The sequence below is a fragment of the Vicugna pacos genome, chromosome 5 (assembly GCF_048564905.1).
Source record: "Vicugna pacos chromosome 5, VicPac4, whole genome shotgun sequence".
In the NCBI taxonomy this organism is placed as follows: domain Eukaryota; kingdom Metazoa; phylum Chordata; class Mammalia; order Artiodactyla; family Camelidae; genus Vicugna; species Vicugna pacos.
The window spans coordinates 39,691,472-39,713,342 of NC_132991.1; the positions used below are offsets into that span (position 1 = coordinate 39,691,472).

General features: G+C 33.8%; 1 protein-coding gene across 10 annotated transcripts in view; it reads left to right on the forward strand.

Moving 5' to 3' along the window:
- Window positions 1-21,871, forward strand: part of CSRNP3 (cysteine and serine rich nuclear protein 3) — a 177,255-nt gene that overhangs the window by 27,918 nt on the left and 127,466 nt on the right. For 3 of the 10 annotated variants that reach the window (XM_072961098.1, XM_006201088.3, XM_072961096.1), the window contains exons 2-3: window positions 11,164-11,325; window positions 14,572-14,660. The exons of 5 other annotated variants lie outside the window; for them this stretch is intronic. Coding sequence is in view for 3 of the 5 variants with exons in the window: in XM_072961096.1 (XP_072817197.1) it covers window positions 14,648-14,660 (13 nt within the window). In the remaining 2 variants the exon portion in view is untranslated. Of the gene's footprint in view, window positions 1-11,163; window positions 11,326-11,823; window positions 12,638-14,571; window positions 14,661-21,871 lie in introns of those variants that run through there. 2 more of the 10 variants (XM_072961097.1, XM_031678419.2) reach the window with 2 other exon arrangements.

The window sequence follows — 21,871 nt, forward strand, 5'->3', positions numbered from 1 at the left end:
CACACACAAACAAACACACACGCACTTTAATAATTTTCATTTACCAAAAGAATTGATGATTAGGCTGACATTTGTGGTGGTTATTAACCAGTACTAAAATTAAATGCTAAGCTAAGATCATGGTACATAAGACATATATAATGTATGGTATATACATTTGGCCTAGATTTCTTAAAAGAATCTGCATAAGTTAGAGGAGCCACAAAAGAAAACCGAGGGAATAAACTTGACAAAATTTATGGACACTAATAAAGAAGCATATATTTTTAAAAAGACCCCTCAATATGAGATAAACAAATGTTTTGATGAAAAATTAAAGAATGAATGAAATCCAGGAAATCTAGGTTAAAGAGCCTAAATAAGCACTGCTATTTTCAACAGAACAGCTCTTACTTTTTAGCATTCACTAGGTTTGCAGCTAGAATATGAAAATGGCTAAAATTTATAATTACAATTATTTTAGTCTCCTTAATGGTAGGGAATGGGTCCTATATTTCCCTCACATTACTTAATGTTAATAATTGTAACAGCAAGCTTTATTAAACATTTTATCATTTTTCAGGCATTGTGCTAGATGTTTTAAACAAATCATTTTATTTGATTCTTGTAACACTAAGTCCTAAATAAGTTTATTTTTGATTGGTGTGTTCATTACTTTTTTATGAAAAGGATATGTCTTAATTGATGAGATGATTTTTGTCATCTTAAACATGACATGAGTGAACTGAAATAGGCTAATTGTATAGAAATTAATTAAGATTGTTGGATACAATTAGGGTCTCCTTCAGTAGGTACAGACCCATAAGAAAAATGTTTTCATGTCAGATGTTCATGAAGTTTCCACCTTAAGCATATAATATTGCCAGTACAAATGAAATAATTTCCAGACTCCTAACATAGTTTTAAATTTATTAGTAAGTTAGAATTCGATGATCTAAAATTAGAACATTGAAATATTTTGAATCAATATATTTAACATTCATTTATTACTTTAAAAAAGCTTAAAAAGTTTAGCTTTGAAGATTATTTTGCAGCATTTTTTTCTTATGGTGAAAAATTATACAGAACCTATATACTACGCAATTGGTTAAATAGTCTATGGAAAGCCCTTACAATAGATTACCATGTAGCCATTAAAAACAGTTGAACAAATGTATCTGTTGAGATGAAAATATATTCGTATTAATAAATAATTCACGTTAATTGTACAATTATATTAGTTTCATGCCATTTGTGAAATCTTACACATGAGGTATTAATGTAATAATATCCAGAAGCAAAAAGAGAAACACATATTTTTTATACAAACATAGAAATCCTTAAGAAAAGCTTTCTCTGAAAGTGGAATTATGGGTAATTTTCATTATCTATAAATTTCTCAATATTTCACAATATCTATATAGTCTCTATTTTCATATATTTCAGCCTAAGAAGACTTATTGTGTTCATTCATTTCAATAGTGTTCTAGAATTTTTCACTAGTATAATTGCTGCTGTTATAACACACTTGTAGATCAATTTTTCCCTAAAGATGGAAATTATAGTTCAAACGGTATCATTTTAATTGCCTTCCAGAAAGCTTTACCGATTTATATTCTGGTAATTGAAGTAGTTGAGTGCCTATTTCCCCAGTGTCTTGCCAAACTAACTAGGTATTCTCTCTCTCTCTCTCTCTCTCTGTGTATGTGTGTGCATACCTATATACGTACATACATACAAATAGACCTGGCCAATTTGGTAGGTAAAAACTGATACTCCTTTAGTGCTTTAACTTGAATTTCTCTGAATACTAGGAAGCTAATTATTTATGTATTTATTTATTTACCCTTTTTTGTGTGTATAAACTGTCTATTGTGGTTCTTTTTTATTGTGATTTTCTCTTTCACTTTTATAATATTAAGGATTATTTAATTAACATGTATGCAATAATATTCTAACTTTTTTGTCATTTGTTTTTTAACTGTGTTTATGTTTGCCATAGAAATATGTTTATGTGGTCAAATATATCATGGAATTGGCCTTTAGAAAATGTTTAGGCAGACCTCTGCTCCCAAGATTAATTGCATACAAATAATCTCTTCTAGAACTTTCATAAATTTCTAATATATATTTAAATCTTGAGACCATTTGAAAATTACATTGGGATATTGTGTGAAATAGGAAGATAATTGTCCAGTTTTCCAAAATCATGTACTGAATAATATAATATTTGCTATTGATTTGAAATTCTTTTCTTATCTTGAACCAAATTCTCATATACAATAAGATCAGCATCTGTGGTTTTCTTTCTATTTCATCATCTGGATGATTTTTCCTAACCTAACAATGGTGTTATGTTATGACTCTCAAGTAAGTTTTATTTTCTTACATAGGTGTTCTCAATTTGCCCTAACCCACTACTATAAACAGAAACACAATACACTACCGTATTCTTTAAAGACTCTGTAAGTTATTCTCACATGATTGTTATTTGAATTTTAGAGGAATATTGTCAAGCTACCAAACAAACCATTGCTATGCCATTGGAATTACATTAAATTTATGAGTTAATTTGGTCCATAAGGCAAACTGACATCTTTACAATTCCGTTCCAGGAATGCCAGATATCTTTCCATATTTAACTTTTATATTACCCACAGTAGAGTTTTGTGCTTTTCTTCTTGGCAGTGCATTTTTTCTTGCTGAGTCCCTAAGTTTTTAAAATACTTTTGTGCCTCTTATGAGTGAGACTTTTCTATATACGTTCTAATAGATTATTTCTAGTATTAGGAAAGGCATAGGCTTTTTTTTTCTTTAAATGAAAAAGCTTCCAGGGTTTCACCTTTAATTGACCATTGGATGTCCTTTATATTAAGGAGGTACCCTTCAATTAAGAGTTTTTAATTAATAATGAACATGAAGTAACATCCAATTCCTCACTGATACATATATATCAAGATAATCATATTTTTTCTTCAGATTCTTAATATGATGAACTGAAAAATATTTTTCCTAATATAAAACTATTATTGCCTTTGACTCTATTTTATCATTAAATAATTTCTTTAATCTCACATGAGGATCTAATTTAGTCTGGAAATGTGGTGCATTAAGAGATCCTTAAAAATGTTTAAAGTTATTTTAAAATCCACTTCAAAATATGTTTCATTGAGAGAGAACAAAACTGATGGCATCACTCTTCTGGATTTCAAATCATATTACAAAACTATGGTAATTAGAACAGTGTTATACTGCATGAAAACAGACACATAGATCAATGGAACAGAATAAAGACCCCCAAATTAACCCATGCATGTTTGGTCAACTAATATTTTATAAGAAAGCCAAAAACATTTGATGTAGAAAGGATAGTCTCTTCAACAAATGGTATTTGAAAAACTGTATATTCACATAAAAAATAGTCGAAACTGGACCCCATCTTAACACCATTCACAAAATTAACTTGAAATGGATTAAGGACTTAAATGTAAGGCCTAAAACCACAAAACTTCTTATGGAAAATATATGGGAAAACTCCTTGACATTGGTCTTGGCAAAGAGTTTTTGGATATGACACCAAAAGTACAAGTAACAAAAGCAAAAATCATCAAACTAAAAAACTTCTGCACAGCAAATAAATAATCAACAAAATGAAAAAACAGCCTATGGAATGGAGGAAGTATTTGCAAATAATATATAAGGGGTTAATATCCAAAATATATAAGGAACTCATGCAACTCAGTAATAAATAATCCATTAAAAAATGGGCAGAGCATCTGGGTAGAGTTCTTCCGAAGTAGACATACAAATGACCAATAAGTCCATGAAAAGGTGCTCAACATCACTAACCATCAGGGAAATGCAAATCAAAACAACAATGAGAAATCACCTCATGCTTGTTAGAATGGCTATTATCAAAAAGACATGAGATAGAAAATGTTGGCAAGGATGTGGAGAAAAGGGAAGCCTTGTGCACCCTTGGTGGGAATGTAAACTGGTACCGCCGCTTTGGAGAAGATTACAGAGCTTCCTCAGAAATTTAAAACCAGCAACCCAGTGGAATCCAGCAATCCCACTTCTGGGAAATACCCAAAGGAAATAAAATCACTATCTCAAAGAAATATATGCACCTCTTATGGTCATTGCAACATTATTTACAATAGCCAACCTGTACCCATGGATGGATGAATGAATAAATTGTGGTATACATATGATGGAATATTATTCAGCCACAAAAAGAAGAAAATCCTGCCATTTGTGACAACGTGGATGAAATTTGAGGACATTAATGCTAAATGAAATAAGTCAGGCAGAGAAAGACAAATACTGTGTGATCTCACATATATGTGAAATTAAAAAACATACAAACTCATAGAAACAGAATAGACTGATGGTTACCAGAGGTTGGAGAGTGGGAGAAATATGGAAACATTGGTCAAAGACTACAAAAAAATAAATAAAATATAATATTTCAAAATACATTTCAAATTCATGTACACACACACACACACAAACACACACACAAATGACAAAAAAATGGTGCAAAAAGCACTATATTATTTCCACTTAATTGAGGAGTAGTAAAAAGATAAAGTGTAGATACTGCTTAGTGTGAAAAAAGGAAAAGCTAGAAACAGTGTTAAATACAAATAAATAGATATAGTGGTTCATTGGGTCTCCTTTATTTTTCAAATGAGCTAAAGGATAAATCATCTACTTTATTAAAAAAAATTCTCTCTTCAGTGTTGAAGTAGGGTAAAAGAGAACGAAACTGCTGTGTTTAGCATCCCACATATTGTAACTGCAGATTAAATTTAAATACATTTTTGTTTCTTTGTGGCCAATTTTTGTTGTGATAGCCTCCATCTGGCGTTGATCTGCCTTTGTTTTATAGTCTGATTACCAGGCATGAATCAAAGAAATCAACTGGTTTCTCTATCTTAAAAGACTGGGAGAAATTACCGTTTAAGATTTCTTTCCCTTTTTTTTCATTTAAATTCTCTATTTAAGATGAGAGAGAGAGAGAGAATTCATTCAGTATTATGGTCAACCAAGACCTGTCAACATAACCACATTCACTAATTTCTCTTACTGGTAATAAGTAACTATATCCAGTTCTTTAATTGCATTTGTCCTTGCACTACTTTAAAATATTCAGACCAAATTTAACGGTAATGGTTATGCGAGTCAAGACTTTTTATTGCAAGTGGAAATAACACACAATCCAGCTGAAACAAAGAAGAGATAACTTGGTTCATGTAACTGAGAAAGACATAGATGAAATCATATCAGGCAAAAAGTGGATCTGGGGCTCAGATGACAAACTCAGTGCTCCTCCACTTGTGACTTGGCTCTGTTCTCACTTGGCCTCGTTTTCTCCCGCTGCATATGGGATTGTGGGTTTCCCTTCACATCTGTGGAAGGTATCTGCCACCAGCAATGTAGGAGGGTTCTCTTTTCTCCACACCCTCTCCATACATGTTTATTGTTTATGGACTTTTTAGTGATGGCCATTCTGAATGGTGTGAGATGATACCTCATTGTAGTTTTGATTTGCATTTCTCTGATAATTAGCGATATTGAGCATTTTTTCATGAACCTATTGGCCATTTGTACACGTAGACGTACACTTCTTCCTAGCGCTACATTCTTGAAGACAAGGAACAGTATCTTCCATCCCTGGCTCCAACGTAGACGGTGAAATAACTCATGTCTCATTTCATGAGGAGTGTCTTAGTATGTCAACTGTATGCCCATTTGTATTCAGATCCAGTCTCTGCCCTTCCTCTGAAAATTGCATTCCCTGACTGCCTTGCCTGTTGGCTTCCCTACAGAATGCAAAGTAGGCATTCATGTGCCCACTTAACAGATGAAGAAAACTGATGTTAAGTAATTTGCCCAAAGTCACAGAAGAAAGATGAAAACATCAGAAAGATGCCAACCTCTGTTTTTCAGTACTCCAGAGCCTAAACAATTTTTTATTGCATTATCATGCTACTAATATTTTTCTCTTGAACTGCACTGAATCTTCATTTCTCTACTCATAGATTTAAAAATCTTCCCTTAGCGTTCATTTTTCACTTTATGGTAAAATCACTTTACTATTAAGTCATCTATTATGAAGTCTATCAACAGATAGACTTATGCAACAAAATTTCCTCATATAGTATCTAGAATAAATCCCTCTTTTTCTTTATCCACATGCTGTACTTGATATTAGCACAATGTGCTCCGTGGTGTTACGAGCAGACAGATTTGGGACCAGATTAATTGCATGAATATATAAACCCCATTTCTGTCTGCCACTACATGCAATGTTTCTGAAATCTGGGGAAAATACATAAACACATTAGTTACTTACTAAGTGCTGGGCACTTTCTACAGAGAATATTGGTGAAACTTCTCAGATCTTACTGTGGCAGAGAAGATAAGGACATATTTTTATAAAACAGACTTAAGATTTGTTTCTCATTTTTTGAAGAGGATGAAAGTCATCAGAGCAGCCCTAGCAACCCTTTAAGACTTTATTTGGCCATTCCTACCCTGCAGGATGATAACTGTGTGGTTTCCATGAGGGAGAATGCCTGTGAAAACATTTTAGGTAGATACCCTAGGTTACTTCATTAACTAAAAGTTCAGGGAACAAATGCTGTAAAGATCTTCCTCTTATTCCTGTTAGTGGATTTTGCTTTTTCTTTTTTTAGGTTTAATTTCTATTTTCTGCAGCTGAGCGTGAAAGTACACTAACATAGTCTGTAATTTAGCTGTGTTCCTAGGACCATCTGTAAGAATTTATGCATTTCCTGGGAATCCGATCAATTCTAGCAGCGATTCTCTATTTTCTCTGTGAAATTAAGGAGCCCTGCAATCAATTTTATATTTAAAAGTTGCTTTCTGCTTGAAAAAAATGTGGGCCTAATGTCCAAAAACCACTCTGTGTTTCAAAATTGGTTTCCCTGAATAATTCTCTTTATGCAGACACACATGCATTTTTATGTGATGTCATAAATCTCATGTCATGGAATTTGTTTAATGCAAGGAAGATTTGTTCCTTATCTCCTATTTATTTATTCAGTCACTTATTTATATCAGTATAGACTCGTAGATATTCACTTTATTCTTTGGGTTATAATGTAATACTGTCATTATTTTTATTGCTTAAAGTATTCTAACTTTGACCGTTGAGAATTCTTTTGGGTCAGTTCTTGTGTCCTTCTGACATGACTGTGCCTATTGTTTTTCTTTCCCTTCCTTATTTTTCTCACTATACAATGCTTTTGGTTCATACTGCCCTAATCCTGGAATCACCCATTTCTCAAAGAGCTAGGTTTTTTCCCCCCCAGTTCATTGGCTCATAATATCAATGCTCAATGGAAAATAAACTTCGTTTATTTTTGCATTTTCTTTATTTTACTTGAATTATAGTCAGTTACAATGTGTCAATTTCTCATATACAGCATAATATCTCAGTCATGCATTTATATATACATGTATTTGTTTTCATTATACATGTATTCTTTTTCATTAAATGTTATTACAAGATATTGAATATAGTTCCTTGTGCTATACAGAAGAATTTGTTTTATCTATTTTTATATATAGTGGCTAACATTTGCAAATTTTAAACTCCCAAATTTATCACTTCCCATCCCCTTTCCCCCAGTAATCATAAGATTGTTTACTGTGTCTGCAAGTCTGTTTCTGTTTTGTAGATGAGTTCATTAGTGTCCTCTTTTTCCTTTTTTTCTTTTTTTGGATTCCACATATGAGTGATATCATGTGGTATTTTTCTTCCTCTTTCTGAATTACTTCTCTTAGAATGATGATCTCCAGGTCCATCTATGTTGCTATAAATGGCTAAGTAGCATTCCATTGTATAAATACATCACAACTTCTTTATCCAGTAATCAGTTGATGGGCATTTAGGTTGTTTCCATGTCTTGGCTACTGTAAATATGCTGCTATGAACATTGGGGTGCATGTATCTTTTTGAATTATAGTTCCTTCTGGATACATGACCAGGAGTGGGATTGTTGGATCATATATTAAGTCTATTCTTAGTTTTTTGGGGAATCTCCATACTGCTTTCCATAATGGCTGCACCAAACTACATTCCCACCAGCAATGTAGGAGGGTTCTCTTTTCTCCACACCCTCTCCATACATGTTTATCGTTTATGGACTTTTTAGTGATGGCCATTCTGAATGGTGTGAGATGATACCTCATTGTAGTTTTGATTTGCATTTCTCTGACAATTAGCAATATTGAGCATTTTTTCATGTACCTATTGGCCATTTGTATGTCTTCACTGGAGAATTTCTTGTTTAGGTCTTCTGCCAATTTTTGTATTGGGTTGTTTGGTTTTTGTTATTAAGTTGTATGAGATGTTTATATATTCTGGAAATTAAACCTTTGTCAATTGCATCATTTGCGAATATTTTCTCCCATTCTGTAGGCTGTCATTTTGTTTTGCTTATGATTGGTTTCCTTTGCTGTGCAAAAGAAGCTTAGAAGTTTAATTAGGTCCCATTTGTTTATTTTTACTTTTATTTCTATTACCTGGGTAGACTGCCCCAGGAGAACATTGCTAAGATTTATGTCAGAATGTTTTGCCTATGTTTTCTTCTAGGAGATTTATAGTGTCTTGTCTTATATTTGTCTTTAAGCCATTTTTAGTTTATTTTTGCATATGGTGTGAGTAAGTGTTCTAACTTCATTGATTTACATGCGGCTGTCAAAGAGCTAGGCTCTTAACTTTAGTCATTGGGCAAACAGTGATGCCATTTAAATGGGAAAGACTGGAGTAAGAGAAGGAAGCCTGGAATATGTTATTTTCTTTCTTTCTTCTTTTCTCCCTTCCATCCTCCTCTTTCCTTCCTTTTATTTTATCGTTATTATTTTTGGACATGTTAAGTTTGAAAAGCCTATTAGCCAATTATGCAAAGCTGTAGAGTAGAGTGGGCAGTGTGTATAAGACTCTAAATCTCAGAGAAGAGGCTCAGGCTACAGATCTAAATTTGAAATTCACAAATAAATGGTGGTATTTAAAAACATAGGACTGGGTCTGCTTTCCTAGGAAAGAGTCAGATAGAGAAGTCTCAAACTTCAAACCACAAATGGATATAGAGGTTAGAGAAAATGGAAGAAATCAGGCAGAAGAAAAGCCTAAGCCGTACATGGTATCTTACAAGCCAAGTAAAGAAATATTTCAGAACAGGAAATGTGGCTATCTGAGTCAGACTGTCTTGAATTTTTAAGGAAGGGCTGAAAATTTACCATTGGATTTGGTAATATTCAAGTTCACTAAGGACATTGGTAAGTGCTATTTCAGTGGAGCTCTGAAAATGAAGCCTAATTTGGGGGAGTTCAATATAGAATTACTTTTAAGGAATGGAGAATATCTTATTTTGGGTAGTGGCTATAAAATGGAGTGAAGAAATATGGTGGTAGTGAGATTAGGAATCGCTGTAAAGGAATTTTTTTAAAGTTGGGAGACATTACAATGTATTTGCCGGCAAGTGGGAATAATTGAGTAAAATGAAGGAGAAATGATGGTGCAGGAGACAGAAGGAATCATTGAAGCAGCAAAGACTGAGAATTAGTGAGAGGACATAGAATCCAAAGCTTCAGAGAAGGAGTTGACCCTAGGTGGGAGAAAGAACAGTTTTTCCATTATAACAGGATTGAATGCTGACTATATGGGTGCAGATATCAAGAGTATACAGAATATAATGTTAAGAAGATGAAATTAAATCAGGATCCTTTCAATTTTCTTATAAGCACTATCATAAAGTGAAAAGGAAAATATGGGAAGAAATGTTGGACAGTTGAAAAGAAGTAAAGGTGCCCCCTTTTTGTGGCATCATAGAACTGAAACATGAATTAATAAGGGAAATGTGGTAAGACTGTCAGGCACTACTGGGGACCCATTTGAAGTTTGCAGTTATATATAAATAATTATGCCATTAATGTAATAACCTACATTTTTTCTAGCCATTATCTGTTCAGTTATTAAGGGCAGGTTCATAGTGGGAAGAGAGCTGAATTTAACCCGGTGATTTTGTTTTGGTCACATTGACTTGGAAAAGAGAGAAAAAGTCTTCCAAGGTGAGTGTTGTGCAAAGGAGAGACAACAATGGTGAATAATGACCCTAAATTCAGTCAGTGGGGAAGGGTGAACATGAGTGGAATGAGAGAAAATTGTGTAGAAGTCAAGAAGCTTTTTTGTTGGCAAAGTGTATGATCTATACAACTTGGAGACTTTTGTAGTAAAGGTTCATTAAGGCTTCCCTTTGCCCTACTGATGCTGTTTGCTTTTGTGATGGTAGAACCAGAAACACCTTTTAAATCTCTTTTATGATAATCTGTCAAGTTTGTACCTCTTCTTGGGTCAGTTTTGCTAATTTACAATTTTTCTTGGAAATTAGCTACTTCTTATGGTTTTTTCATTTTCACCTAAATTTCCACCTAGATTTTCTTGTTTTTCTTACAAAATTCCCAATAATTTTAATTATGTCTTTTCCCATGCCTTTAAATAGAGATCTATCTGAACCATTTTGAGAATTGTTTGCACACTTTAGAGCACAGCTGACTGAGTGGAAGAATCCCATGGTGACGACCTGATATGTAAATAGCCTAACTAGGACTGATTTAATTTGTTTCAATAACTCTTGTCCACTCTACTGAAATAGAATAACTAAGTGGTACTATTATTTTAGAAACTTTTTGGTCATGTGATACTGTTTATTATAGTTCAACACATTTCAGGGAAAAAAAGGAAAATTCATTTTTTGTTTGTTAGAGTGAATTAAGGGCTGTATATATTTTGGTAACTGCCCTTCAGCAGGTATATGAAGTAAAAAAAATTGGAATATTATTGCTACTTAAGAAATAATTCTAGATAGAATCAGTGTGACTGTCAGTGGTGTTTTATTCTCTTAAAAAAATAAGGGTAAACTTTCTATGGCAGATTTGTCTTCCCTGCTAGATTCCTTTGCCCTAGCCCTTTGCTTCTGTCAGGAACTGTCCTTCATAGTGAATGATGCTTTTGTGGGTTGCAGGCATATTAATCATGCAATACTGTATTTCGAGATGCAATTAAACTATTGCACTGAACTTATAAGTCATATTATTACCTTAGAAACATGGAACAGCAAATTCACGTTTCTTCACTTGTGTTCATAGACTTTCCTTTTGACATCTGGGAACTGTGATATGAGCCAAGCTTCCAGACATGCAGAAGTTACCAGCTTGGGGGTCTCAAATTCTGTGATTCTTGGAGAAGCAAGTTTATCCTCAAAACCCCCACATTTGCAAGAAAGATTTTTATTTTAAAGATAGGAGCAAGTTAAGAGTTTTTTAAATAAGTTATATCTCATTATAGCTAATCATTGAGTTGTCCATTAAAAATGGCACAAGCTGATCTTACAGCTCAGTCAAGGCTACCAGTGAAATGTGACCTTCAGTGACATCAGTGAAGTCTAGCACGGCCATTGATTAAAACATGCCAATGAGAGCTTTGTGCCTCACTGACCTGCTGAAAGAGCCCTTTGGAGAAAATGTTGACAAACTTGGGAGAGTACTTTGACCCTTGCTTGCCACTCTGAATGGCTGCTAGGGTTTGTAGGGTGGTTTGCAGTAATGTGCATGGGCAACCAGGAAGCCATGGGGCCTGGAGCAAGAGAGGTAATTCCACCTTTCCCTCTAGCCCTGCAATTTTGCAAGAATTTCTAAAAGTGAAAACTAGTTCTCAGGGCATTTCTCAGTTGAACCCCAGATATCAGAAGAAACTAGATATAAGCTGCAAGTGCACATTTTAAAATGATAATATAGGTTTATGTCAACTTTGTTTTTCACTTTAGATGAGCACAGGGTATGTAAGAACAAAAGACATTATGTTTATATTAGTATATATGTCCCAAGTCTTCTATAAATTTCACCCTCCTTAAATATTTTTCATAGTACCTGAGATAGTTATATTTATCCACAAATCAGTCCCAGGTGTCACTTGTCACTGCTAAGGCTACCCATGGGACTGCAATTCCACTCAAGTAGTGATGTAGCAGGCTATGCTGAGGGTAGCTTGCTCAGGTCATGATTACCTCATAGACGTAAGATTCCAGGAAAACGGGAGTTCCCACCCGTCTTGTGTAGACCACCACTGATGTGCCCAGAGGGCTTGCAGAGGAAAACTAGCAGCCTGTAGATCTTCCTGAGGCGCATTATCTAGGCATCCTTTCTCTACACAGTTGCCTGGGTCTCAGAGTGAGTGCTATTGATCAATAGGTCTTAGATTCACAACTCTCTCACATGTGCACACACACTTCCTTGCAAAGTCTCATACAGCTAGTGAGACCAAGTCACATCCACAGAGCCAAGGTGCTGAACCAGACTGGTGTCCAGCAATGCCCAGAACTGACATTGATCCTCACTCTCCAGTACTTGGAACTTTGCACTGAATGTGACTTGTTCTTCCAGGAATTATTCTTCCTTTGTGATGGACTCCCTCCCAAGGACTTAACAGACCTTAGCTAGGGCAAATCCTGTCCATCAAATATATTTTTACATCCTTGATTTTCAAACAGGTCAGAATTTGAGTCCTATTTTTTTCCCTTACCAAGGGTCGTTGGCCTCTGTCCAAATTACAGGTTAACTACAGGTATGTAAATTTCCATCACTACATTTCTCAATGCTTTTGCTTTTCTCAGTAGACTATCTTAAATGCCTAAAGAAAGTCTTTTATTTATTTGGTTGTAAAATGCAATTATGTTTTAAATTTCACTGTTAACAGTTGGTAGTCAAAAGATAGTCTCTTCCTTTAGAGATAGCTACATGTCACAAATATATAGTAGTCAGTTTTCTTATTTGTAAAATAGAACGGAACTAGACAGCAGCTTCCCCACTTTATAAAAAGTGCTATAAAGCAGCAAAAACTTACTTTATTTTGAGGATAAAATCTTAAACACTACCTCAATAGATAAAAATGACATTTAAATAATATGGGATTAATTTTCATTAACAAGAAAATTAGAGTTGAGATTATGAATGACATTTATAGACAGATTCAACTCAGCATCTAATTTATTTTTAGTATTTGGTTTTAATTGCAAAGAAGTTTTGAGTCTGTATTCACTGGATGCATTACAAGCAGATAGAGATCTGTTAGCATGTTTGCTTGTTGGTTTTTGCTTCCTTGACTTGCAGCCTCAGGATATGTATCATTAACAGAGAAAACAAAGTTAGTTTCTGAAATAGTCCTCAAATTGAGAGTAATAGGTGATACAAGTTATTGCTTTAGCAGTCTTTAGTATGTCATCATTTGAGTGCACAATATTCTCAACAGAATTTTAAGACATTTTAAATTATACTTAAAATTGAATTTTGAATCAAACTTTCCAAAATTTCTCAAGTTCTGCTGAATCTGGGCTTCCCCGGAACCAAACTGGACCCAGTAACCTCTATTAGCTCTTTATTTCTAACCACAATTTGATAACACTGCTACTGTTGTGAGTACTGCAGATATTCTAGTTTCTTCTAAGTCCATGTCCCCATGCACATTCATGCAGCTACCCATAAAGATTAAATGGAGAAAGAGGCTGGAGACACAGTTGTTCTAAGACAATTTTTTCTTAAAGATTTTTGATGTTTTAAGCTTATTTGAATGACAGCATAAGTTGCTTGCTCAGTCTATTTGTTCATTCAAGTAACTCATTTGTAGTACTTCTACATTAGCTATTATTATTGGCTACAATCAGTGATAGTTCATTTCTGGCTGTTGTGGAAACACAATAATGAACCACACTTCACAAGTTTCTCTACCTCCTTTTTAAGAAAAAATTTTATTTTTTTGTATGGACATAAAGATTTATCTTAACTTTAGAATGGAAAGCTGATTAATTCTTTAGAAAAACTGATTATATATATTTTAGTCTGGGAAAATAAAAGCATATAATTACTCCCAGGATTTTTATCTCTATAAATTATTGCACTAATCATTTTGAATTGTGGCACTGTAATTTTAAAAACAAGATTTTCCTTAAAGCATGTTTACTTTAGAGAATGTTTTGCTTAAATTAGTTTCTTAAAGCTTAGGTCATCTTAAAACCTGAATATATAAGTGTTTGTGTTAATTTTATAACCAGTTTCCTTTAAGTAAATCAAAAAACATAAAAATATTCATTGTGATTTTCATCAGCTATCTAGCTATGAGATTTTGGTTGATTTTCCTGTTTTTTTTTTTTGGGTGACTTGAAAATACGAATCTCCTGGAGACTAGAAAATTACTTAAATCTAGCATAATACTGATTAATAAGATAAAATGTTTTTAACTTCTTGTCCATAGTAACAGTTGTTGATTGAATGAATGAAAGTGTATGAATAATTAGAAATTTACTACATTCTTCTAAGATAGATATTCTTTTTATACTAATTCATATACAGTACAATCATTCAGTTCTAAATTTAATGCCTTGTTTATATTCCAAGATTCCTATTGATTTTCCTCTGTGTCACATTATATTTACATCTTGTAGTCAGCTTTACAATTTGAAAATATAACCTTGTGTGACATATTGAAACATTTTCTTTTTTAAGGAAAAAATAAGGAGATATCAACAAACTGAAAAAATGTTTTCAGAGGCATAGAGTCTTCAGGAAGATACTGGAGTTCATGAGATCTCAAGGTTTGCATACATTATTGTTTTCATGCTTTTACACATCTGAGATATAACTGTGTCACTGTTCTGTGTTGGTATTGCTAGTGTTTAATTGGTTAATAAAGAATATTGCTTTTATACAAAACACATATTTTTTACAATATCTTTCAAGATTTTTAGAAATTTGATGGGGGAGGGTATAGCTCAGTGGTAGAGCGCATGCTTAGCATAAACGAAGTCCTGGGTTCAATCCCCAGTATCTCCTCTAAAAAATAAATAAGTAAACCTAATTATGTTCCCTCCACAAAAAAAAAATTTTTTTACAAATTCATTTATTTATTTTGTTCAGTTGGGTATGGTTACAAGAAAATATGGTTTCAGTAGAGAATCCATTGGTTATAACATTTTCTTCACTTTTTTAAGTTTAGTGCTGTTAGCATAAAATATATACATTAGGCAGTCTTATAAAATTTTATTTTTGATTTGTTAAGAAATGTACATCAGTTTAGCAAATCTTTAAATTTCTTTTGTATCTTTGGCTATAACATACATATATACATACATATATACACATAGTTTAGAGGGATAGCTGAGCAGCAATCCTGAAATTCTTTGATGCCCATTCCCTGACTTTCTCTAGGTACAGTCAAAGAAATTATATTTTTCCTGGAAAATGTGACCTCAATAGAATGACAGTTGCTATGAATGAGCAAAAGGATATTTGATGAACTTTTCTAAGTTGTTTAGGGTCATAAGCCTGGAAAAGAAAAGCAGAATAAGCCTATTATAATAAAGAGTTTAATAAGAGTAGTATTAAACTCTTTATTATAATATTGAACAAATGTAAAATACTCATTTGGAAGTCTGAGTTACAATGCTGGTTAACATGGTTCATTCTAATGGGATAGCTTGAGAAAGTGGATGATTTCTGACTACTTTATATTGTGGGACCCAATACCAAGTATTCATAGTTTCAAATGAAATTTATTAATGATCTGTTATTTATTTTTGTGTTTGTGTTTATTTACTTATTTATCTTTATTGAGGTAACATTGGTTTATAGTATTATACAAGTTGCATGTATACAACATTATATTTCTACTTCTGTATACACTATAGTGTGCTCACCATTAAAACTTTAGTTTCCATCTGTCACCATACAGTTGACCCTCCTTCACATCCCCCACCGCCACGCTGCGTCCCAATCCCTTCCTCTCTGATAACCACTACTCTGTAATGATCTTTTATTTTGATTACTTTGGTCAGGCTTGTCTTCAGTGTCTACGTTTCCTCACTCATCATATCATATCAAGGATATATTCATTCAAAATTTATTTATGACTTACCATACGCAAGACAGTGGGCTGAGTGCTGCTTTGGTTGTTTCAAAATGAGTAAGATCTGGTTCCTGTTCTCAAGAATTGCCCAACCAATATGTTACTCAGAAATTAATTTTATTATTAATGCAAGCAACACATAATTAAAAAGACAGGCTAGGTTTAAAAGGGCATGTAATGAATTCTAAAGTGCAATGGGAATTATTTGGGGATTATTTGTATTTTCACATTATGGCTTTTATTAGCCTACAATACTGAGAGTTTATACCAATGGGAGTGATGCTCCATTACAACCCACACCCAAATGACTTTCATTAAAGTAGCGCTTCAAGTACAACGTAAGTAAGTAATGTGAGATTCTAAGAAAGAAAAATCTCTTTTCTGCCACAACTACAAATTTAATGTTGTAGAAATACTTACACAAACACCTATGAAAAGAACAAAGGTGAGCAATGCCTACTTGGTATTTTTTTATTTCTGTACATGCAATTTCTTTATTAAGCTCACCAGAGAATTAAGTCATTTCCTCAATGACCTGGAAAGGCATATAGGTTTGCAATGCTTGTAAGGTAGATTTGAGTGCTATAAACCCCTAAGGAATCCATATGCAAATTGAAGCTGGATGAGTAAAGAGATTTGTAATGGAATGGGAGTACAAACTCCACTTGAAATGGAATTGCACAGTGCTGTGTTTCTCAGATAAAGCTTTTAAAAAGGTGGTATCTTAAGACGTTAAAGCAAGTCAAGTAAATAAAAATAGTAAACATCTTTTTGAAAAGTCAGTGAAGACGCCCCTTGCTTAATTGTTCCATTAGACAAGTGGTTAAATTAATTTATATAACAACCACTATCATTCAGCAAATATTAAGTGCATACTATGTGCATGGAGGCAACAGCAGTAAATAGAATACACCAATAACCTTGCCTTAGTGGAAATTACATTTTAAAGGGTAGAAATATATAATCAATAAAAAGCGAAGTAATTTTTATGTTACATTGGATGGTGTTAGTAGTGCTATGAAGAAAAAGAAAACAGATAAAGGAATACAGAATGTAAGGAGGGGTGGAATTTTTTAAAAGCCTAATGACCTAGTACTGTATAATTCATTCAAAAGAGGTAAGTGCCACTTTTGCCCACATAGTGCCAACTAAAAACAGGTATAGTGAAATATAACATCTGATGGTAAATTTTCTATTCATCATTAGTTAAGGTAAATGTCATTAATGTATGTAAAATAACTAGTATGTGTCTCAGTTTTACCAGAAAGGCATTTTTAAATAATACATTTACTACATGTACATGAAATATTGTCAAAATGTTTTCAATAAAGAAATACACAATTGAACATGGATTAGTATATTCACTTCCTAAAGAGTAAAGACTGTAGGTATTCATCGGTGTGTGGGATAAAAGCAGTCCATTTTCAGGAATTAAATAAATTTCATAAACCTAATAGTGAAAGCTCTCTATGACCACACATATAGATGATACATGGTGCTAGAAGGCTGTATATAATTTTCATCTTGTTGTTTTATCGTCAGTCTTATTATCATTTTAGGAGAGTACTGAGTACTGGGATTGAAGACAAAGGGAATTATTTTAACAATATCTCATTCACATAGTATACTAATTTTTTAAAGGACATATGTCTTTCTTTGTACATTTATGAGAAGCAATATGGACATTTGGCTATATCGCTATTTGTGATTATCAACAAATGAGTCATCAGGTTTCTTTTGAAGGTAATCTGGTTAAATTTTTTTCTGTGAAATACTAGGTTCTGAGCACAAGATTCTGAAGTTGTTTACAGCCTAGATAACCCTGCCTGTTTTTTGCAATCTGCACTATAGATGAACCCATCACATAAATTGACATTATCTAAATGTCATTTAGTCTTGACTTACTGGATAAAACTGAAAATTTCAGCTAATGTGGTATGAGAAAAGTAGTTAAATCAATTTTTTCATTGTTAATAAGTTAATGTGAGAGGAATATTTAGCCATCCAAATAAAATTTAGATTAAAAGGTTTCAAAACCTATTAAACATTGCAAGCCTTTCAACCTTCCGAAAGACAAGTATTATAGATAGTATATCATCTAAAGGAAATAAATTTCCGGTATTGAAGTAGCAAAAGAAGTACAAAGTTAAGGTCACAATCGTTTAGAGGGCATATCTTAATTAACCCCAAACAAAGAGTATATATTACATGTTATATTGTAGACAGAAGAGATGGTCAGCTCTGTGAGACTGACCAAAATGAGGCAATCAGTACAACATTATTGCCTGTTTCGGGAAAACTGAAAGAAAAAGAAAAACAGAGGCAGAGGGCTAGTGGAAGATTAAGGGGGAAAACAAAGACTTCTCATGTGATGTCACTGTGTCAGAGATGGATTCCTTCCAAACCAACATTAACCTTTGTTTCATTCATCTGGAAACTTTGAAGGGAAGACTAGAAACTTTTGTTTCATCTCCCATATATTTATAAAATCTAAACCCAGTAATATTTTGCAGATTTGTACCACAAATCCAGTACCCCAGGGACTCTTCCAAATAATGACTCTTCCATCCTCTCACAAACCACCATATACAAATATACATCTTTGAATCTCACATCACCTGACATGCCCATGCTCTAGGTGATTCCTCCTTCTTCACCTTTCCCCAGTGGTTCTCTAGATGATCATCTACTATTCTTGTTTTTCCATCCTCCTTATAAATAGTTGATCTACTACAGGTTTCTCAACCTCAGCACTACTGATATTTCGATAGGATAATTTTTTGTTGTAGGGGCTGTTCTGTGCATTGGGGGATGTTTAGCAGCATCCTTGGCACTAGTCATTGGTAATATTCCACCTGCCAAGTTTTGAAAACCAGAAGTGTCTCCAGACATTGCCCAATGTCCCCTTGGGATAAAATTATCCCAAGATGAGAAGCACTGATCCTCCAAAACCTCAGTAAATATCCACTGCATGTCAACCACAAAACCTCCCAACCACCTCTTGTTCTCAGTTAAAATTCAACTAGGGCACTTTAAATTCCAGCTCCTCTTGTTATTGTGAAACTCACTTCTGACCATTTGTATGTTTTAAGCTTCTTTTTATTGGCTTACACCTGACCTTGGATCTAAAATGTCTAACAAAATAATGAGTGAATATAAAATAAATGAAAGAATTAGGGAAAAGGAAAAGGAAGGTAAAAACATAAGATTAAGTCAGGAGTTACGTTAGGTTTTAGGTTACAGATGAATAAACCCTTTACCCCTCACTTTTTTTTTCTTTGAATTCATGAATCTATCCGTGTTCTTCAGGCCTGGCTTGAAATTTGGCTTGGACACCAGCAGTTCACCCTCCATATTTCTACAGCCTGTCCTTTTAATACCGTACATGCAAACCTTAATCTGTATAGGAAACCTCTTTTCTTATATGCCGGCATATGAGTGCCACAGGAGAAAATTATACCACTCTGCAGATGGATGGTTTTCTAATCTGAGTTAGCCTTCAGTAGCATTTACTAATCCTTTCACTCTGACCACAGTCAGCCACCATTTCAAAAGTTTGTCACCCAACTCAAGCCATACAGTCTCTCCCCTCACTATCCATGCACCTGCTATTTTGACAAGAAAATTGAGGTCATTGTGTGGAAACTACTTGTGCATCCTTGCAATTCCCTCCAGCATCAAAGAGCAACATCTATCAACATTCTTTCTTTCCTCCAGTCTTAAGAGATCAGGAGTCCTTCCTGCTGCCCAAGGCAAAGCCTGTGTTTGATTTTATTCCCTAACATTGAGGCCAAGACTTTTGACATTAGTTATTCCCTTTATGTCCTTTATCTTCAACTTTTTCTTCTCTGCTGGCCACTTTTCTTCAAGCTGTACATGCTTTTCAAACTTCTATCCAAAAAGAGGAAACCAACAAACAAAAGCAAACTGACCTCTCTCTCCACTAGATTTCACCGCCACCACCATCCAATTTCTCTGCTCCCCAATTCATTCAGACTCTCCAAAGCAGCCGTCTACATTCATTATCTCTAACTTCCAAGATCCAGTCATGCCTCAGCATAGTGTGATCTGATTTCTAACCCCATTTAACAGAGCATGCTCTCTCTAAAGGCTCCAGTGACCTGCAGTCCTTATCTTGACTGGCTCTCTCAGGAGTATTTGACACTGTTAACTTCATTTTTCTTTTTTTTCACTCCCTGGGCTGTGTGACACCCCTCCCTCTTGGTTCGCCTCATACCTTGTATACCTCTTCTGTCTCTTCTTTCACAAATTCAGGAATCAAAACTCAAATACTGATGGGTGGCAATAGATAATACAAATGAGTGAAATTAGCTAATTGAAAACAATGAACACTGCAGAAGCCAAACAACATGCCCACAAAAGTTCTTGATAGTTTACTCTTGCTTAGATGATAGCACTCCCTAGAGACCCACACTCAGCTGACTGCTCAGCTCTCCTCCCTGCTTTCCCTGATCAGACAAAGCCACTTTTGTGACTTTCTTAATGACATAGATGGCAGTGACTCCAATCCTGTCCTTTGATTAAACTGCATAATTGCATATTATACACACATGTGTACAGGATATCAATGCCTAGTAGGGACAGACACAAAAACAAATCAAAGAAATGGACCACGAAGTCCAAAAACAGACATATGTAAATGTGATCATGTAATGCAACAAAGAAATAATCATACGTCAGTGGGGAGGCCTTCTAGTGAAAGGCTATTAACAACCCCAAGTACACAATCAGTGTCTGATAAAGAAGATATTTTAAATTAGAAGAAAAAGGGAAGGACAATGGCTCACTATGTAGAAGGTACTAGAACAATTCTTTAACTACTTGGAGAAAAATAAGATGTGAGCTATACATCATACTATATTGAAGTAAATTGCAGATAAAGATTTATAATATATTTTAAAAGATTTAAAATTACTTTAAATATTTTTTTAATTTTAATTATCATTGAACATTTAGTAAATTCAGTAACTTAATAGGTATTTATGTGCCTTTGGTTTAGGTAAGCCTTTAAGCAATGCAGGAAAGGAAAGAAAAATGAAAAATCATTTATTCCTTTTTATATTTGTGAAGAGTAAAACTCTCTCTTCTTAGTATACAGTTTGGTGAGATTTGACAATTGCATAGAATCATGTAACCTTCACTACAATCAAGGTACAGAACAGTCCCAGCTCCCTCAAAATTCCCCTGAGATGCCCCTTTGTCAGTTTCCCCAACTCCAGTCCCTGGCAACTGATCTGCTCTGGATCACTAAAGTTTTGCCTTTTTCAGAATTGCATATCAATGGAAACATATTTTGGAATATGGAAGAATTTTGCATCTGGCCTTTAATTATAATGTATTTGAGATAGGTTTAAGCTGTTGCACATTTGAATAGTTTGTTCCTTATTACTAGGTACTATTCCATTGTGTAGATGTATCAGTTTGTTAATCCATTCACCCATTAAAGGATATTTGGGTTGTATATTTCTTGATATTTTGAATAAAGCTGCTATAAGGATCCAAGTAGAAATTTTTTGTGAGAAACAAAGTTTTCATTTATAATGGGTAAATGCCTGGGTGGGATATTGTGTCACATGTTAAGTACATGTTTATAACTTTCTAAGATACTGTAAAAATATATCCCAAAATGGCTTATACCATCTTGCATTTCCATCAACAATGTATGAGCATTCACATTACTCCACACCTTCACCAGTATTTGGTATTGTCAGTTTTTATTTTATTTTATTTTAGCTATTCTAATTATCCTTGTGGTTTTTAATTTACATGTCCTTAATAAATAATAATATTGAGCATTTTTCCTTGTGCTTATTCACCATCTACATATATACTTTTGTGAAGTGTTTGTTCAAATATTTTGTGCAATTTTAAAAAAAGACT